Here is a 14,915-nt window from a genome sequence, read left to right as displayed (position 1 = left end):
CCGCGCGCGCCGGGACAGAACAGACGGGGAGCGAGTCAGGTAGGGGAGCCGGGGTGCGCATCGCGAGCGGGCGCTACCCGCATCGCGAATCGCATCCCGGCTGGCAGCAGGATCGCAGCGCCCCGGGTCAGAGGACGTGACCGGAGCGCTGCAGCGGAGGGAGTGAAGCGAGCGCTCCGGGGAGGAGCGGGGACCCGGAGCGCTCGGCGTAACAATAGTGACTTCCCTGATGACCCAATATAGATTTGATCTGAAACTAGATGATTTTTCTGATGGGACATGTTGCTGTTCTGCTTCAGAATATTTCAGTGCAGGTGTGCAGTGTCACTTGATATGTTAACTGGCAATTATTTCTTTTATTTTAAGTACATTATTATGGGCGAAGCAACCTTGCCTGAGCTGCTAATAATATAGAAAATAAAATGGATAATTAGAAGAAAAATCCTAATATATGATTAACATAACACTGATTTAAACAGGTCATTTTCTGATAGCCCTTTTAATGATGACTAATAATGTGTCAGGATATCATTACTGTTTTACATAAATCATATATAATTATTAGAGATGAGGCTCGGGCAATGGTGTTCTTATAGCAGAAGGAATAGGAACATGTGGCATTTTGACGCCTGAATGCATCATAGGAGGAGAAATGAAACACTGAGATGATGTCAGGGTAGCCCAGCATACCTTGCTGCAAACAGTAACATCCCATGACCCTAGGTTAGCCATTTATTGCTTGCATTATGTGACAAACAGCTCCCAAGCCAATCAGAAGAAATTTTTTGTAAACATAATTTCATTAAGATTTTCATAACAATATACAAAAAGGAATGGAGCAATATTTAGCTCCTCGGGTAAGGGGGAATGCAGGAACAAATATAAAAGTGAAGTAACTAGCATGACTCTGCGGACTACTACATACATACAGTATATTAAAATGGTAGTGGTCCTATATAAGAGTTAAAGGGGTACTCCGGTGGAAAACGTTTTTTTTTTTTATTAACTGGTGCCAGAAAGTTAAACAGATTTGTAAATTACTTGTATTAAAACATCTTAATCCTTTCAGTAATTTTTTGCAGCTGTATTCTACAGAGGAAAATCTAAATTTTTTTAATTTCTTTTTTGTGTTGTCCACAGTGCTCTCTGATGATACCTGTGTTCCAAAAAGAAAAGAATTTCCTCTGTAGTATTCCTGAGCTAATAAGTACTGGAAGGATTAAGATTATTTAATAGAGGTCATTTACAAATCTGTTTAACTTTCTGGCACCAGTTGATTTAAAAAAAAAGTTTTCCACTGGAGTACCCTTTTCAGAGTGGCTGTGGAATAGGCAATTTACGCCAAGTTTTGTATAGTTTCTGGGTTTAAAGAAAAAATCCAGTGGTAGACAACATATTCCCTTCACAGGATAGGTTAAGTGTCTGATCGTGGGGGGGTCCGATCGCTGGGACCCCCCACAATCTCCCGTATGGGACCTTGGCTCTGCCTCAGCTCTGCTTCACTAGGTTGACTGTCACACCCAGCACTGACGTAGGTTGAAATACGCCTCCTCCATTCATTTCTATAGTAAAATTGTGTGCTTGTGTCTCTGCCTCTCCCATGTAAATGAATGGACGGGGGGTGTTTTGACGAGCATCAGTGCTGGGTGAGAAGCGTCACTTCCAGAAGCAGAGACGGGGCTGTAGAGTCGGGCCCCCCTGATTATCCGGCAGATAGGGGATAAGTTGTCTACCGCTGGATTTCTTCTTTTCTTCTTTAATCAAACACAGCAATTCTACTTGGGTTTAACATAAGTAGGCATTAAAAGCGTTGAGAGGGAATGAAGTATAAGCATCTTATGCCAAGTTACGTGAATTTTTTTTTTGTTTAATCAAACATATAGCTTTTCTACCTGGTTTTACTGTAACATAAATACACATTTATTGAGAGCATTGAGAGATAAAATTGACTGACAGTTTCTCCACTACCTGACTAGTATGGGAATAATAAATCACACAAAACATAAAAATGACCTCAAAATCTTTTTCAATAAAAAAAAAATGTCTGGTAAAGGAATTGTTAAATAAGGACAGGGTACAGGAAAGAGTTCTTATGTCATGTCCTCTGCCAGTAAGCATGTTGGTGTAATTTCACATTAATACACATAATTTTTTATTTATTTATATCTTTCTTTTTTTTTTTTTGTATGTATGGATTGTTTTGGTTACACCTGGTGAAAATTTTATGTCAATAGCACCTTAGGAAATATAGTTAGTAAGAAAAGTGGTCACGTGTTCAATACTGATTTTACCCGCAGTACATTATGGACACAGAATAAATTAGATATGCACATATTTAAGAGATAATTGGCTAATGGTGGATGATGATTGCATTAAATCAGATATAATCTATCATGGGAAGAGCTATTATTTGTATTCCATAATTACTCCACCCTGCAAACACTTACATGGAGAGAATGCGTACATGGTGTGACAAATGGAGAATTTATGTAGGTTTCATGTATGTAAGGCAAAAATCTGAGTTTGTCTCTTCTACTACAAAGTTTATGGAGAAGAAGACTTAAAGGGGTACTCTGGTGGAAAACATTTTTTTTCGATCAGCTAGTGCCAGCAAATTAAACAGATTTGTAAATTCCTTTTATTTAAAAATCTTAATCCTTCCAGTACTTATCAGCCGCTGTATACTACAGAGGAAGTTCTTTTTTTATTATTTATTTTTTGTCTGACCACAGTGTTCTCTGCTGACACCTCTGTCCATGTCAGGAACTGTCCAGAGCAGGAGAAAATACCCATAGCAAACCTCTCCTGCTCTGGACAGTTCCTGACATGGACAGAGGTGTCAGCAGAGAGCACTGTGGTCAGACAGAAAATAAATTAAAAAAGAAAAGAACTTCCTCTGTAGTATACAGCAGCTGATAAGTACTGGAAGGATAAATATTTTTAAGTAGAAGTCATTTACAAATCTGTTTAACTTTCTGGCACTAGTCGATTAAAAAAAAAAATGTTTTCCACTGGAAGGGGTACTCCAGCGGAAAACATTTTTTTTTTTTTTTAAATCGACTAGACTTGCAGGTTGTGGTATTGAATTTGACCTATGTAGTGCAGCTTCAAACCTGTACAACTTACTCCCCTCCCCTGTAATGTACAGGCCCCTTTACACAGGCCGATAATCTGTAGGATCGCATGTTCCTGATAATTGGCCCTTCTAAAAAGGACCAGTGATCAGCCGATAAATAAGAAAACACTTAATCTTTTGTGCTGCCAATAAAAGAATGTGAGGCTGAAAACGATGAAGATAAGGACTACAAGAATAAACCTGCGATCGTTCGTGGAGCCCAGCGAAGACTCTCATTTGCCAAGATCAGCATTTATCATGAGCAGACCTTTTGGAATTCACAGTGTATGGTTCAGTAGAACTGACCTGTGCCTCAGTATTTCCTTCTAATCTCAGGGAAAGCAGAAGAAACTAAGGGGGAAGTTTATCTCACGTGCCAGTCTAAATCGTTCTCCCTCCAGGATCAAGGGTAGTGTATGTGTAGGCATGGGATAACCAAGAAAAAAGGAAAGGAGCCGGCATGTAGACATGCAAGTAATGTGTGGATCTGACGCACCGAGGCTATGGAGGAGGTGCCGCTAGATCTCTGGATGTAACAGGTGGTGCTCACGTGACAATATACAGTCCCAAATGATACAAGAAAACAGATGTAACGGAGCACTCACCTGGTAAAATCCAGATCAACGTAATTGTCCACTTCGGACAGGAGCGGGGAGGTGGCAATTGGAACCGGGGGAGTTTCAGACGCTGGCCACGGACCGTATCACGCCGCTTGGTGCTTCGTCAGGCCGCACTCGCCTGCGAGTGCGGCCTGACAAAGCACCAAGTGGCGTGATACAGTGGATGTCCAGAGTCGTACCACTGCAGGAGAGACAGCTGCTGGTCTGCCGTCATTGAGGTTAGGTGATTGAACCACCATCTCCGGTGCCCCTGGGAGTATCCCCGATGCCGGTATGGGATGTGTTAGGTGTGGCGAGTGGCGCCTTGGGCTGGAGGACCTGCGGTGGGGGGGGGTCAGGCGGCGAGCAGGCGGGGTCTTCCGGTGCTGGGGGTGATGTTCGCTTGGCAGATGCCTCCCGAGGTTTACATCCGCTTTGAAGGCCCCTTGAGGATGGATCTCAAGGCAAAGGTGAAAGACAAAATCTGGAAGAGGGAGTACGTGGAAATTTTTTCATTGCTCCCTCTGGAAAAATTCAACCGGGGTCGGGTTAAATCAGAAGAGGGGGAAAAAAAAGGAGGAGGAGAAACACAGGTGGTGTCCGTTGATCCCGCAGATTTTCTCCAATTGGCTGCAAGCCTACGTGATATTGGCCAGTGTGGTGGCATGCCGAGTTTATGGCGGGACAGTGTGGTGGCATGCCGACTCCGGTACGACGAGCAGTTCCGGCAGCAGATGGCGGTGCAGCCTTCTCTGCTGTGGGACCATGAAGACATAGGTTTGTGGATGTGGCATATGGGGTGTCACGATCCCGGCTGGTAGGAGGTGGATCCTCTGTGCCAGAGAGGGATTGGCGTGGACCGTGCTAGTGGACCGGTTCTAAGTCACTACTGGTTTTCACCAGAGCCCGCCGCAAAGCGGGATGGTCTTGCTGCGGCGGTAGTGACCAGGTCGTATCCACTAGCAACGGCTCACCTCTCTGGCTGCTGAAGATAGGCGAGGTACAAGGGAGTAGGCAGAAGCAAAGTCGGACGTAGCAGAAGGTCGGGGGCAGGCGGCAAGGTTCGTAGTCAGGGGAGATAGCAAAGTTCTGGTACACAGGGTATAAACACACAAAAACGCTTTCACTAGGCTCAAGGGCAACAAGATCCGGCAAGGAAGTGCAAGGGAGGAGACTAGATATAGCCAGGAAACAGATGGGAACCAATTAAGCTAATTGGGCCAGGCACCAATCATTGGTGCACTGGCCCTTTAAGTCTCAGGGAGCTGGCGCGCGCGCGCCCTAGAGAGCGGAGCCGCGCGCGCCAGCACATGACCGCAGGAGACGGGAACGGGTAAGTGACCTGGGATGCGATTCGCGAGCGGGCGCGTCCCGCTGTGCGAATCGCATCCCCAACGGCCATGACAGGGCAGTGCTCCCGGTCAGCGCTGACCGGGGAGCTGCAGGGAGAAAGGCGCCGTGAGCGCTCCGGGGAGGAGCGGGGACCCGGAGCGCTAGGCGTAACAGTACCCCCCCCCTTAGGTCTCCCCTTCTCTTTATCGGGTAACTGCCTCCCCTGGGATGAGGACACCGGGAAAGGATGGAGGGATTCCTCAACGGCAGGCAGAACCGCAGGGGTAGGAATGGGGAGAGAGGGCAGAGGGCGAGACCTGGCACGGGGCAGTGTGACACCAGGACGAGGGCCATGAGGGGACACAGAAGCTTGCCTGATGGAACTGGGAGGGGGGGAGGGGCATTTCCTGTGGCAGGCAGAGTCCTTAATGACCTTAGGGGGACCGGATACAGGAGGAACCACAGAGTTACGGCAAGGGTTACTGGGAACCGGTTTTAGACAGTTCTTGGCACAAGAGGACCCCCAACTCTTGATCTCCCCAGTGGACCAATCCAGGGTTGGGGAATGAAGTTGAAGCCAGGGAAGTCCAAGGAGAATTTCCGAGGTGAAATTGGGGAGGACCAAAAGTTCAATCCTCTCGTGATGAGATCCGATGCTCATAAGAAGGGGCTCCGTGCGGAAACGTATGGTACAGTCCAACCTGGCTCCGTTGACCGCGGAAATGTGGAGTGGCTTGACAAGACGGGTCACCGGAATATGGAATTTATTCACAAAGGACTCCCGAATAAAATTCCCAGAAGCTCCAGAGTCCAGACAGGCCACGGCTGAGAGGGGAGAGCTGGCTGAAGTGGAAATCCGAACAGGTACCGTGAGACGTGGAGAAGCCGACTTGGCATCAAGAGACGCCACACCCACGAGAGCTGAGTGCGAGCGTGCGTTTCCCAGACGTGGAGGACGGATTGGGCAATCCACCAAAAAATGTTCAGTACTGGCACAGTACAGACAAAGATTCTCTTCCTTACGGCGATTCCTCTCTTCCAGGGTCAGGCGAGACCGATCCACTTGCATGGCCTCCTCGGCGGGAGGCCTAGGCGCAGATTGCAGTGGAGACTGTGGGAGAGGTGTCCAGAGATCTAAGTCCTTTTCCTGGCGGAGCTCTTGATGCCTCTCAGAAAAACGCATGTCAATGCGAGTGGCTAGATGAATGAGTTCATGCAGGTTAGCAGGAGTCTCTCGTGCGGCCAGAACATCCTTAATGTTGCTGGATAGGCCTTTTTTAAAGGTCGCGCAGAGAGCCTCATTATTCCAGGATAGTTCAGAAGCAAGAGTACGGAATTGTATGGCGTACTCGCCAACGGAGGAATTACCCTGGACCAGGTTCAGCAGGGCAGTCTCAGCAGAAGAGGCTCGGGCAGGTTCCTCAAAGACACTTCGAATTTCCGAGAAGAAGGAGTGTACAGAGGCAGTGACGGGGTCATCGCGGTCCCAGAGCGGTGTGGCCCATGACAGGGCTTTTCCAGACAGAAGGCTGACTACGAAAGCCACCTTAGACCTTTCAGTAGGAAACTGATCCGACATCATCTCCAGATGCAGGGAACATTGGGAAAGAAAGCCACGGCAAAACTTAGAGTCCCCATTAAATTTGTCCGGCAAAGACAGGCGGAGGCTAGGAGTGGCCACTCGCTGCGGAAGAGGTGCAGGAGCTGGCGGAGGAGATGGTTGCTGCTGCTGTAGCTGAGACTGAATCTGCTGTAGCTGCGACTGGAGTTGCTGAGTCATGGTGGTCAAGTACGACAGCTGGTGATCTTGTTGGGCAATCTGTCGGGCTTGCTGGGCGACCAGTGTGGGGAGGTCGGCGACAACAGGCAGAGGAACTTCAGCGGGATCCATGGCCGGATCTACTGTCACGATCCCGGCTAGTAGGAGGTGGATCCTCTGTGCCAGAGAGGGATTGGCGTGGACCGTGCTAGTGGACCGGTTCTAAGTCACTACTGGTTTTCACCAGAGCCCGCCGCAAAGCGGGATGGTCTTGCTGCGGCGGTAGTGACCAGGTCGTATCCACTAGCAACGGCTCACCTCTCTGGCTGCTGAAGATAGGCGAGGTACAAGGGAGTAGGCAGAAGCAAAGTCGGACGTAGCAGAAGGTCGGGGGCAGGCGGCAAGGTTCGTAGTCAGGGGAGATAGCAAAGTTCTGGTACACAGGGTATAAACACACAAAAACGCTTTCACTAGGCTCAAGGGCAACAAGATCCGGCAAGGAAGTGCAAGGGAGGAGACTAGATATAGCCAGGAAACAGATGGGAACCAATTAAGCTAATTGGGCCAGGCACCAATCATTGGTGCACTGGCCCTTTAAGTCTCAGGGAGCTGGCGCGCGCGCGCCCTAGAGAGCGGAGCCGCGCGCGCCAGCACATGACCGCAGGAGACGGGAACGGGTAAGTGACCTGGGATGCGATTCGCGAGCGGGCGCGTCCCGCTGTGCGAATCGCATCCCCAACGGCCATGACAGGGCAGTGCTCCCGGTCAGCGCTGACCGGGGAGCTGCAGGGAGAAAGGCGCCGTGAGCGCTCCGGGGAGGAGCGGGGACCCGGAGCGCTAGGCGTAACATGGGGGTGGGGAACCCTAGTGTGGGTGGCTCTTTTAGAGCTGTTCCTGATTGTGGTCGCAGTAAAGGGGGGGGAAGCCTTTTGCAATCGGAAGATCTGCTTCCATTGTGAAAACCTGGGGATGGTGCAGGCCATTAACGCTGAAACGGCGAACTCTCCACCAGTGGTCAAACTGCTGTGTAGATTAGTTACTGGAGGTTTAGAGTTGAATTCTCAGTTTGTGGTGTTGCATATGCCTGACCCCATTTCTCATTTTCAGTGAGAGCAATTCCAGGAGCTGGTGCCAGAGTCCCTTGTCTGGGTTGGCTGTGAAGTCTGGTGTAGCCATGGCATTGGGGTTGGTTTGTTGTTCCATGAGTGGGGCTACGTGGACGGTCTATAGTCGGTGGTGGGCTGACTGGGAGGCTTTGGCAGGTCGGCTGGGTTTTGCAGGGGCCCCTGCAGATTGGAAGGTGGCACTCCTTTTTTATGTCGGTAGGGCATTTTGTGAAGGTGTTTTTCCTTTGGGGCTTGGTCGTTGGCTGGTGGCATTGGCATTCTGGTTTAAGTCTTGGGGGCTGCCAGATATCTGTGTCTTTTTTGGTTTGGCAAGCGGGGTTTTCGGAAGGGGGTGGTTACCAGGGAGCCTGTGTCCTTTTCTCTGTTGCTGCTTTTTGGGGGGTCTTGTTGTTGGGGGGGGGCTGTTTTTCTGTTTATGAGTCTATGAGCTTTTTCGCCTGGCCTTTTCTTTGGCTTTTTTTGGAGCCTTTCGCAGTTTGGAGCTGGCGGCTCCCAGCAGAAACAGGATAAGGAGTTTTCTGGTCTCTAATGTGCGTTTGGTCAAGGAGGGCCTGGAGTGTTTGCTTCGCCGTTTCAAGACAGATCAGTTGGGGAGGGGGGGGTGGTTCGCTTGGCGCCTCTCTGGGGTTTAGCCGTGTGCCTGGTGGCTTGTTATTGGGATTTTTTGGAGGTTCGAGCCGAGGGGGTGGGGTCTCTCCTGGTGCACGGGGGATTTTTGTCATGTTTTCAGTTTGTGGGGGTCTTCCGCAAATGCTTGCATGAGGCTGGTTGTGTGGCGAAGGAGTATAGTTCCCACTCTTTTCGCATAGGAGCGGCCACTGAGGCATCGCATTGGGTGGAGGGAGTTAGAGAGGTTCCGTTTGCATTTGTTGTGAGGGATGTGGTTTTTATTCTGCTGTTGTGTGTGCCTGTATTGTTTGTCTCTTTTTTGTAGTTCTAGGTCCCAGATCGTGCTAGGTGTGGATCGTTGGGCATTCCTATGTCACTCGGGGTGGGGTTTGGGCAAAGGAGTGATGTGGGGGGCCGAACTGTTGTCTTGGGGGAAGTTTTATGCCCACATAGATAGGGTCCCTGATTTGGCGGCCAGACGGTCGAGAGACCAGATGTGGGATATAAAGCTTGACCTGTTGCGGTCTTCCTTCCCTCGGTTATTTCTTGTGTGGTCCAATTTTGGGGCTAGGAGGCACTGGCGTCAGGCCAGATTGGTGGCTAGTTAGAATAGGGTGGGGGCTAAGGTGAATAAGGTGGTGGGGAAGTTCATGGCTCGGAATAGCGGGCTGGTAGTGTGGCCCAGGGAGTTGGAGACAGGAACTCCAGAGTTTTTGGCAATGAATGGGGTAAACTTAAAGAAAAAAGGTCACCCATTCACCTGTTCACCCACACTAAACCTAATACACGGGTTGTAGTACGGGTGAACAGGAGACCGATGCAGGCTCTCTGACTAATATACATAACTGCAGTCCAGCGCCCAGTCCCTCTGAAGATCCTCTTCTTTCTGCACTGAAGTGCACACTGGAAGCAGGACCCTGGATTTGACTATTTATGTTCGCTGGTCACGTGAGCGCCTCTGCCTACTGAGCGCTCACATGACCAGCGACCATGAATATTCAAATCCAGCCGGCGGGCCCGCCTCCAGCATGCAATTCAGCACAGAAAGAAGCAGATCTTTAGAAGGACCGGGCACCTGACTGCAGGTATGTATATTAGTCAGATAGCCCGCATCAGTCTCCTGTTCACCGGCCCTACAAACCGGTGTATTGGGTTTAGTGTGGGTGAACGGGAGACCGTTTTCCTTTAAATGATTTTGGTATGGATTTGTGGTCCCTGGAGTTTACGGTTGAAAGAGCAGTTTCGTTGTGGAGGAACAGTGGCGAGTGAGGTGAGGGGCAGGATAGGGATCTGGAAGCACCATTGGACATCTTGGTGGCTTGTGGAATGGGATGGTACCGAGCCCGGTGGTGAAGTCTCTGTAGGCATTGGGCCCCAAGGGAAGGGTTTGGTACTCCGTAAAAAATTGGGATCCTGGGTAAGGGGATGTATGGCTAGGAGTAAATTGGGAGGACCTATACTTGGAGTTTTATGGTGGAGATAAAGGGGACGGTGCCTTCAGATTTTTCTCCTTCTCTTTATAGATATTAAGACTCAGGAGAATGGCTGTTATTATAATTTCTGGTAACGTATGATGTTCATAAGAAGTTGCAATATTTTAATTGTTTTTGTTAAATAAAATACAGCAGTTATAATATCCCCTAGTCTTGCTCTTCCTTCTTACAGACACCTCTTTTATATTCATCTCTCACATACAGCTTTTTATGTCCTTCCATGGTCTATAAGAGGAAGCCAAACACTGATAGTTCAGCTTTCTGATTCCTTATTGCACTGATAAAGAGATGAATTGAGGGAGGAGATAGAAAACACTATGCAACTGTGAGGCCATGTTCACATGTCAAATTCCGCTCTGCAGAGTTCTGTTGAATTCAATGGGATTCTGCTGTGCATTTTCCATGTCCGCACAAAGAATGAACACGTTCACGTCTATGAGACGGCGCATTCCTGTGTGGTCCTACAGCAGTTTGCGGAATGTTTGCATGGAGATTCTGCGTGCGGACATTTTGTCGTGTAAACATAGCCTAACTGTAGGGCGACACAGTTCTCTGTATAATTGTGAGGGTAGGGGACAGACCTTTATTTCGGCAGCTATGTACTGCTGTTGATCAGATGTATCCACCACAGGGATGACAGTCAGCAGTGAGACCTTAAAGGGGTACTCCACTTCCCCAGCATTCGGAACATTTTGTTCCGAACACTGGGTGCGGACTGCGGGGGTCGTGACATGACGGCCACGCCCCTTATGATGTCACGCCATGCCCCCTCAATGCAAGTCTATGGGATGTGACTGCCACACCCCCTCCCATAGACTTGCATTGAGGGGGCGTGGTGTGATGTTACGAGAGGCGTGGCCATGGCATCCCACCCAGCGTTCGGAACATATTATTTGGAACGCTGGGGCAGTGGAGTACCCCTTTAATACTGAAATCACATAAATTGCAGATCCCTATGGTCAGTCCTTTATGAGTGCAACTTTTTCATAGGACAGAGAGAACGCCAAACAGAGATCTCTTAAATACGATTTCCCTTGATACACACAGTTTAAGATAAACCTTTGTAAATACCACTTTCACATATATAATTGTATAATTCAAATCCAATAATAATTAATTCATACATGTCTTACAGAGCTAGTCTTAAGGTGATGTCTGGTACTTGGAACCATAAGATCTTTCTGGCTACTACATTTATAACCATCATGTTCATAAGTTTCCTAATGCATCGTCAGTTCACACAGGTACAGTATCTTGTTCATATTTTTAAACCTCATTAACCCCTTAACAACCATCCACCATGATGCCCACTTATGGAAGTTTTTATTGACTTTTCTTTAACCCCTTAAGGACTCAGGGTTTTTCCATTTTTGCACTTTTGTTTTTCCTCCTCACCTTTTAAAAATCATAACGCTTTCAGTTTTCCACCTACAGACCCATATGAGGGCTTGAAAGACATCATTCATTTCTCCATAAAATCTACCCCGAAACAAAAAAAAATTATTTGTGGGACCAATTTGAAAAAAAAAAACGCCATTTTGTAATTTGAAGCAGCTTTCTATGCAGTGCACTTATCTTTATTCTGTAGATCCATGCAATTAAAATGATACCCAACTTATATACGTTTGATTTTGTTTTACTTCTGTTAAAAAATTATAACTTTGTGCATGAAAATGAGAAAATTTAAAATGGTCCTCTTCTGACCCCTATAACTTTTTTTATTTTTCTGCATATGGGGATGCAAAAAACAAGACCTTATATGGGTCTGTAGGTGCAAAATTGAAAGTGTTATGATTTTTAGAAGGGAAGGAGGAAAAAATGTTAATGCAAAAATGAAAATTTGCTGCATCCTTAAGGTGAAAATGGGCTGAGTCCTTAAAGGGGTACTCCGCACCTAGACATCTTATCCCCTATCCAAGGATAGGGGATAAGATGTCTGATCACAGGGGTCCTGCTTCCCCGAGTCATCAGCTCTCCGGAGCTAGGTTTGCTTCATGGCTGATGACTGATGATACAGGGACCGGAGGGTCGTGATGTCATAGCTCCGCCTCCTCATGATGTCACACCCTGCCCCCTTAATGCAAGTCTATGGGAGGGGGTGTGACTGTTACCAAGCCCCCTCCCATAGACTTGCATTAAGGGGGTGGGGCATGACGTCACAAGGGGACGGAGCCATGACGTCAAGAACCGCCGGCCCCTGTCATCAGCCACGGAGCAAACTTAGCTCCGGAGAGCTGATGACTTTAAAAAAAAAAGTATTTCCTTAAAAAGAATTATATAAAAACAGCCCTAAAGTTCATGAAAAAAAAATGTTCAAAAAAGGTTTTGGTTACATACATAGTTACATAGTTAGTACGGTCGAAAAAAGACATATGTCCATCAAGTTCAACCAGGGAATTAAGGGGTAGGGGTGTGGCGCGATATTGGGGAAGGGATGAGATTTTATATTTCTTCATAAGCATTAATGTTATTTTGTTCCATGAATGTATCTAATCCTGTTTTAAAGCTGTTAATTGTTCCTGCTGTGACCAGTTCCTGAGGTAGACCATTCCATAAATTCACAGTCCTCACGGTAAAGAAGGCGTATCGCCCCTTGAGACTAAACTTTTTCTTCTCCAGACGGAGGGAGTGCCCCCTCGTCCTTTGGGGGGGTTTAACCTGGAACAGTTTTCTCCATATTTTTTGTATGGGCCATTAATATACTTATATACGTTTATCATATCCCCCCTTAAAATCTCTTCTCAAGACTAAACAATTGTAACTCCTTTAATCGCTCCTCATAGCTAAGATGTTCCATGCCCCATATTAGTTTAGTCGCGCGTCTCTGCACCCTTTCCAACTCCGCAGTGTCCCTTTTATGGACAGGTGCCCAAAACTGAACAGCATATTCCAGGTGAGGCCGTACCAATGCTTTATAAAGGGGGAGTATTATGTCCCTGTCCCTTGAGTCCATGCCTCTTTTGATACATGACAATATCCTGCCGGCTTTGGAAGCAGCAGCCTGACATTGCATGCTATTCTGTAGTCTGTGATCTACAAGTACACCCAGATCCTTCTCTACCAGTGACTCTGACAGTTTAATCCCCCCTAAGACATACGATGCATGCAGGTTATTAGTACCCAGATGCATAACTTTACATTTATCCACATTGAACCTCATTTGCCAAGTGGATGCCCAGACACTTAGTCTATCCAAGTCATCTTGTAACTTATGCACATCCTCTATAGACTGTACCATGCTACAAAGCTTGGTGTCATCTGCAAAGATAGAAACAGAGCTGTTAATACCATCCTCTATATCATTGATAAATAAATTAAACAACAGCGGTCCCAGTACTGAACCTTGGGGTACACCACTAATAACCGGGGACCAATCAGAGTACGAATCATTGACCACCACTCTCTGGGTACGATCCATGAGCCAGTGTTCAATCCAGTTACAAACTAAAATTTCCAAACCCAAAGACCTTAACTTACCTGTCAGACGTCTATGAGAGACAGTATCAAACGCTTTAGCAAAATCCAGAAACACCAAAGTTTTGGTGACTTAACAATGTGCAAAAAAGTACTAAAAAGTTCCTAGAATGGAAAGTTTCTCCTTGAGGAGAGTGCAGAAAGGCATGTTGAGTCTTAAAGGCCATGCAGTGCTTCACTGCAAAAAATAAAAAATAAATGCAAAATTACCTTCCTCCAATGCTTAGCCCCTTTAAAGAACCTTTAAATATGACTGAGGATTATTATCCAAGCTAGATTCTCCTAGAATCCCCTCTGTAGTGTCACATAGGGGCAGGGAATAGGTAGAGTTCTGCACTCGCACACAGCCTTTGTCCCTTCCCATAGCGCATTCACCCTAACTGACAGATCCACAACCACGAAGCCGGGGTGCTGGTATAATGATCCTGGTGAGGTCTGAACAGTTTCAGACCTCAGTAGCGCAGAATCTTGCCAGGATCATTATACCAGCACCCCGGCTTGTTTTTACAGCCCTCTGGGATATATCTGGTGGACCGGAGGAAAGCACAGTGCCAAAACGCATTTACAAATTGTACAAGATTAAACTACATGTTGTCCTGTGCTTGCCTGTGGTCGTTATTGTCTTTTCACTGAGCAGCGCCTTCTATACCACTTTTCGCTTGGTTTCTTCCATCCTTCTATTGTATATCCGCTCCATCTGGGAGTAGGATAGAGTTGGAGAGCAACAGCTCTATCGATGCATCTGGTACCTATATTTTGAGTTGAACCTCCCTCTTTTTCAACTTTTAACCCGTTCAGGACCCATGACGTAACGTTACGTCCCGACACCCTGGGTCTTAAGGACCCATGACGTACAGTTACGTTATGGGCAGTTCCGGTCCCCGCCGTGCGCCGGGCGGGGATCGGAGTGGGATGCCTGCTGAAATCATTCAGCAGGCATGCCGTGCAAATGCCCAGAGGGGTCATCAGAACCCCCATGTCGGCGATCGCGGCAAATCGCAAGTGAATGCACACTTGCGATTTGCGCGATTCCGGGTCATTACAGGTCTATAGTGACCCGGTGACCCGCAATGTAAGGGGGATCGCGGGTGTCTAAGACACCCAGGATCCCCCTGAAGCGATAGGAGTGACGTGGCATGGGTGCCACCCCTCCTATCCCTGCTATTGGTGGTCTAGAGGCGACCACCATTAGCAGATCGGGGGCGGGGGGGTTTACTTTCGTTTTCCCCGTCCTGCCCTCCCACAATAGGCAGGGCAGGACGGGGAAACGACAGGAACCGGCGCCGAAGATCCACTTACCGATCCGGGCGGGCGACGGAGGCTGCAGGCGACGGAGATCGGCGGGCGGCGAGGACGTGCGGCTGGTTCCGACGGAAGCCAGTGAGTTGCCTAGCAACATCTGGAGGG

General features: G+C 47.9%; 1 protein-coding gene across 1 annotated transcript in view; it reads left to right on the top strand.

The window, feature by feature from the left end:
* The first annotated feature begins 4,124 nt into the window (after positions 1 to 4,124).
* The window catches only part of LOC130296265 (NXPE family member 1-like), a 37,993-nt gene continuing 27,202 nt past the window's right edge, over positions 4,125 to 14,915 (top strand). Inside the window, exon 1 of the mRNA XM_056547656.1 lies at positions 4,125 to 4,491. Coding sequence (XP_056403631.1) covers positions 4,125 to 4,491 — 367 coding nt within the window. The remainder of the gene's footprint in view (positions 4,492 to 14,915) is intronic.

Source organism: Hyla sarda, chromosome 12 (assembly GCF_029499605.1).
Source record: "Hyla sarda isolate aHylSar1 chromosome 12, aHylSar1.hap1, whole genome shotgun sequence".
NCBI lineage: Eukaryota > Metazoa > Chordata > Amphibia > Anura > Hylidae > Hyla > Hyla sarda.
This window is presented reverse-complemented; position numbering and strand designations above follow the sequence as displayed.